We start from the raw sequence: 5,177 nt of genomic DNA, 5'->3' as shown, positions 1-5,177 counted from the left end.
TAGTCGGGAGTGGTGCTGACTGAAAACAGATGATTTGGAGCGATTCGCGCGCCATCTGTTGGTCATTCTAAGGACTTATTGAACTACCCTCGTATTTTTCTTGCCTTGATAAGGGCCGAAACGTTGCTAATGCAATTTTATTTCTTTTTCATTTTTATTTAAAACGTTATTTCATTGCAATTTGATGAGAATAAAAATAAAAAAGGCGAAAGAAAGAAAAAAAGAAGAAAGGGAATGTGGTTGGTTGCCCTCTCATTTTTCTTTGCCATCTAAAACTGACAAAAAATAAAGAATAGTCCAGTTCAAAAAATCTTGATAATCTTATTTTAATAAAACCTTTTCTGCTATAAAAGCACTCCATGAAACGCAGCTTTCGCTTTATTGTTTTATTATGCTTGTCAACTCGATTTTTTGTTTTTAAATTTCTTTACCTTAAGTATCTTACTTCACAAAGGCATTATATTTGCGTAAATTACAATCGGCTCTCGGATTCCGTCTCACCGTTCTCGTCCTTCCAAAAACTTCTGGCCCACGCAGTTTTTCAGCGCGCAGGACGAGCGATGGTCGCGACTCTTGCCTGGAAAGGGCCGTAGTTCGCGAGTACTCGGTCGACTATGTTGCGCAATATTATGCATTAGGTTTAAAAACGGTTCAGGCGGCCCAGAATCTATACGTTTCTGTCCCCAGAATGGTGGTCAGGGTCATTTTTCAGAAAAACACTGACACCAGACTGAAAGCGACAGTTTTGTGTGCTGAAAAAATGTAATAAAAGTATTTTGAAACATTTTTTTAAGCCTTGTCACATTTTTTTATGATGGCATGTATTTATTTTCTAGTACTTGCATTATAAAAAAATAATTGCATAATTTACATAGGTAATTGGCTGAAGGTTAAAAATTTTTTTTCCAGACATTTTCTATGATGAATACATTTTTGCTAACAACACCTCCAATTTTATTTAGAAATTACAAATGAAAAAAAACTCTTTGAAATTGAAAAATTGTTAAATAACATAACCGTAATTTTGTTATCTCTTAAGATTTACAGATAATAATTATATTTGAAAAATAATAACCATCATAAACGGGGTTCAATATTTTATCTGCGAAATTCATAGAAATTAATAAACAGTAAGTCTTTAAAATTGAACAAATTTCATAATTAGAACTTCTTGATTTCTAAAAACTGTACAGATATCAAAGCGATGTTGAATACTTTCAAAATGATCTTCTTGAATCTCGTATTATGCAATATGCCATGGTGTTGAATATAACGTCGTTAAATCACTTGTTCTAATAAAACCAAGAAGTAAAAATAATTTTGATCAGAAAATAAATTCCCTGTCATTTCGCTATTAAAGAAAACTTGCTACCTAGAAAATATTCTTCTAGAAAATAAAGTCACAAGTAATAGAACCAGGTGAACAATGCAATAGGCGTTCAAGTGGCAAAACGCTAAACATGCGCGGTACTGCGGAAAATGTTTACTGCGCATCATATGAAAAGTCGTTTACCCTCAAACATAATATTATGGATTAATGAATGTAATTTATCAACTCTCTGCTTCAATATCATTTCCTAATAATAATTTTACGACTATTTATTATAAATTTCCTGAAATCTCATCAGACTTTTCCGTCGAGCCAGGAATCACAGAATGGTCGCTTCATACTTAAGCGATTATTTTTCTACTTTCACTAGTCGTACGGTCAATTTATGAAGGTAGTGTATTTTTTTTAATGACCAATTTTTTCAAGTGAAATAAATTAGAGCGAGGGAACTAATGAGAGGTAATCGGACATCTTAAAGATACATGGAAGCGCGTAGGGGGGGAATGGAATTGGGAATTGGAATTGGTGGGAATGGAACGGGGAATGGAACAAGGAACAGCGAACTGAAACTAAAGCTCTTTCTGGAGTGAAATTGATGTTCAGTAAAGTTCACTTACCAGCTGCTTGAGAATATCGTCGGGCACATTTCTCGAGGAGTTGCAAATTGCGAAGGCCGAAGAATGTGAGAATATAAGGGGTGCTTTGCTTGTTCGCAGTGCATCTCTCATAGTCGCCCTTGCTGTGTGGCTCAAATCTACAAGCATCCCTAGTCTATTCATCTCTCGAATAACTGCTTTTCCAAAAGCCGTCAAACCGCCCCCTAAAGAAATGCCAACAATTGATTTAATTTATATTAAATTAATTTTTTGGTTTCTTTAATTGAAAACAAATCTAGAATTATTAAAATTATCAGAAAATGAAGAAGCGCTCTGTTCGCGCTATTAATTTTTTTACCTCACGTAAATTTCAAATTTAAAATTAATATTAAGACAAAGTTTTGTATTTTATAGTATCTGTTATCTAAAATAAATTAGAGAAATGCGAGGAGGCTATTTTTGATAACTGAAAAAATATTTCTATTTGAAATTACGAATCCTAAATTTTTCACAATTTTTTATTTTAAATTAAAAACAGTTTCATACAGCTAAAATAACAAATTTTCAACAAAAGGGATAAATATGCATTCGAAAACGAATAATTACTATTGTATTTTGAGAAAATTTAAAGTATCTAGCAAGAATATCATTTTTCTACCAAAAAATATAATTTTTGACCAAAAATATTAATTTATAAAATCAAGATACTATGTTTTCTAACTCATAAAAATTGATTGTTCAAATTATGAACCTTCAATAAAAATAGATAGTAATTTTTGTTAAAAAAAGTTGAATTTTTAATAAAATAGTTAAATTCTCAACTAAAGATGAATTTGAAACCAAAAATGGAATAGGTAAATTTTGGGTTAAAAAAATTATTCTCAACTAAAGAATACAAGTTTCAAACAAACTAATTACATTTTCAAACGTAAAGGTGAATTTTTTTGCTAAAATTATGAATCTGCGGCCAAAAAAACTATTTTTTTGAAAAATATATTAGAGTTTTAGCCAAGTAGTCCAAGTAATTGAATTACATCCTTAATCACAAAAGATTAATTTTTCATTGAAAAGTTGTATTTTGAAGCACAAAAGATGAAATTTCTACCAAGAGAATTACTTTTCACCTATAAATAACGAATTGTTCACAAAATATGAATTTTCAACTAATGAAAATAAATTTCAAACATAAATGAAATAGTTTATTTTTTAATTCGAAAAAATTAATTACCAACTAAAAAAGGGAATTCTAAACAATATATTTATATTTTTAACAAGAATGAAGAATTTTCATCTGAAGTGCGGAATCTTCAGTCGAACAAATTATATTTGGAAAAAATAGTTCAACTTTCAGCCAAGAGCCAATTAAGAATTAGTGCCGGCTTTGGGGTGGACGGTGGAACTATATTAGGGGCTCCAAACTATTTAGTTTTTTGTCTGTTTCTCTCTCTCTGTCTTTCCATGCCTGAGTGCACACCACCTATCCCCCAGCAACCAATCCCCGCATCGCAGCGTCAATTTTTAGAAGATCTAACTCCGGGGGCACTATCTCCGGGGTACACTCTATTTCTGCCCAGAGTACGAATATATAATAAAACTTTTTTTAATTCATCAAATTTTTAATTAATTATTCATTTTTGACAATTTAAAACCATTTATCGAGTGACTTGAATTTTTGAAAATTGCAATATGAAATTAAATTAGAAAATTTTTTTTTAAAGGGAATCCTGAAATGCTTTCCCATTGTTTTCAGATTTTTTAGCGAAATTTGTAGGAAGGCAATCTCTTTTGATAATAAAAATAATATAGTAGAACAAATCAGAATTTATCACCGAAAAAATTCTCACAAAGCGTCCAGTGCTTTGAATCCAGGTCTTCACTAAGCGTCTCAATGGTTGAACCACGCCCATAGGGCTTGGTGGGAGATATCTATGAGAGTCATTGGCAGAATTTTTATATATCGTCTTGCGCACGCGCATCTAATGCCATGTTATAGGGATTCACTGAATTTAAAAGTAATGGAAAAAGAGGAGCTTGGTGAAGAAGGCGCTTTGTGAGAGTCTACTGTAATAAAGAAGGTCCGAGACTGTCCTTCATATAAAAAGTGGTAAGCTCTATCTCGGTAGTAATGTTGTATAGTAGGAATCGACTATATTGTTTCTACTTCTATTACTTTAATTACTTGTACATATATTTCAATTTTTCTAGAATTAGTTTGAAAGGTGTAATGAAAAAATTAATAAAAATGTTCAGAAATATAATTTTGAATTAAAAAATAAAATATAAAATAAGAATTATATTTTTTTTAATGAAAATAATTCTTTCATGCTTTTTCATCTTGTAAACACATTAACTAGTGATTAGTTGATTACCAAATCCAAGTAAAAGAAAGGAAAATGGAAATTAAGAAAGAAATATATGTAAAATAAATATTATTTGAATGATTTAATGAAAATAATTTATTTGATGCTTTTTATGTTCTTGACTGCTTAATTATTATTAGCTGATTAATTTTGTTTACGAAACTAAATTACATAAAGATTGAAATTTTTTATTATTTACCTAAAAAAGTAAATTTATAATTTACTTTGAGGTTATGTTACTTAATATGGGATATGATTTGTACGATAAAAGTTTATCTATATTTTAAATATCCCTATTCCAATTTGATAATTTAAAAAGTGGCTTTTCTTTAATTAATTATCGGAATTTATTCTTCGAAATTGTATGTCGATATGTTTCAAGTTTTTATGAAATTGTTTTAAAAGATTATCAATGCTTCAAATTTTCAACAAAATAAAGGGTAACCAATTATTCTGATGTTTCAATGAAAATAATTCATTACTGCTTTTTATATTATGAACTGATTAACTTACTGTTGACTGATTTATTAATTTTTCAAAAAATTGAATATTAATTATTTTTATTAATGTCACATAAATTGGTTATTGGCATTATGGTTAAGTAATAAAATATTGACTATCATTTCTATAATAAAATCAATTTTTTTCCAAATAGCTCCACTAAAATTTTTTTAAATATTTGTGATGTTGGAAAGTGAGTATCTGATTTTAATTTTCAAAATTATATGTACATTGTCCATACAATTCATTACAAATAATTCCTAAATAATTTTCATGTTCTTTACTCTTTAATTAGTTATTAATCGATTTTGCTAAAATTTATATTTTCTATCATTATATAAAAGCTTATAATAAATTAAATGTAAACAAAGAAAAGTTCAAATTTAAGAA

At 29.1% G+C, this 5,177-nt stretch overlaps 1 protein-coding gene across 1 annotated transcript in view; it reads right to left on the bottom strand.

The window, feature by feature from the left end:
- Positions 1-5,177, bottom strand: part of LOC117170040 (dipeptidase 1-like) — a 140,683-nt gene that overhangs the window by 86,507 nt on the left and 48,999 nt on the right. Inside the window, exon 5 of the mRNA XM_033356559.1 lies at positions 1,948-2,150. Within this exon, the coding sequence (XP_033212450.1) occupies positions 1,948-2,150 (203 nt within the window). The remainder of the gene's footprint in view (positions 1-1,947; positions 2,151-5,177) is intronic.

This window comes from Belonocnema kinseyi, chromosome 3 (genome assembly GCF_010883055.1).
Source record: "Belonocnema kinseyi isolate 2016_QV_RU_SX_M_011 chromosome 3, B_treatae_v1, whole genome shotgun sequence".
Taxonomy (NCBI): Eukaryota; Metazoa; Arthropoda; class Insecta; order Hymenoptera; family Cynipidae; genus Belonocnema; species Belonocnema kinseyi.
Note: the sequence above shows the minus strand (reverse complement) of the source record. Positions and strands in the feature narration are given on the sequence as shown.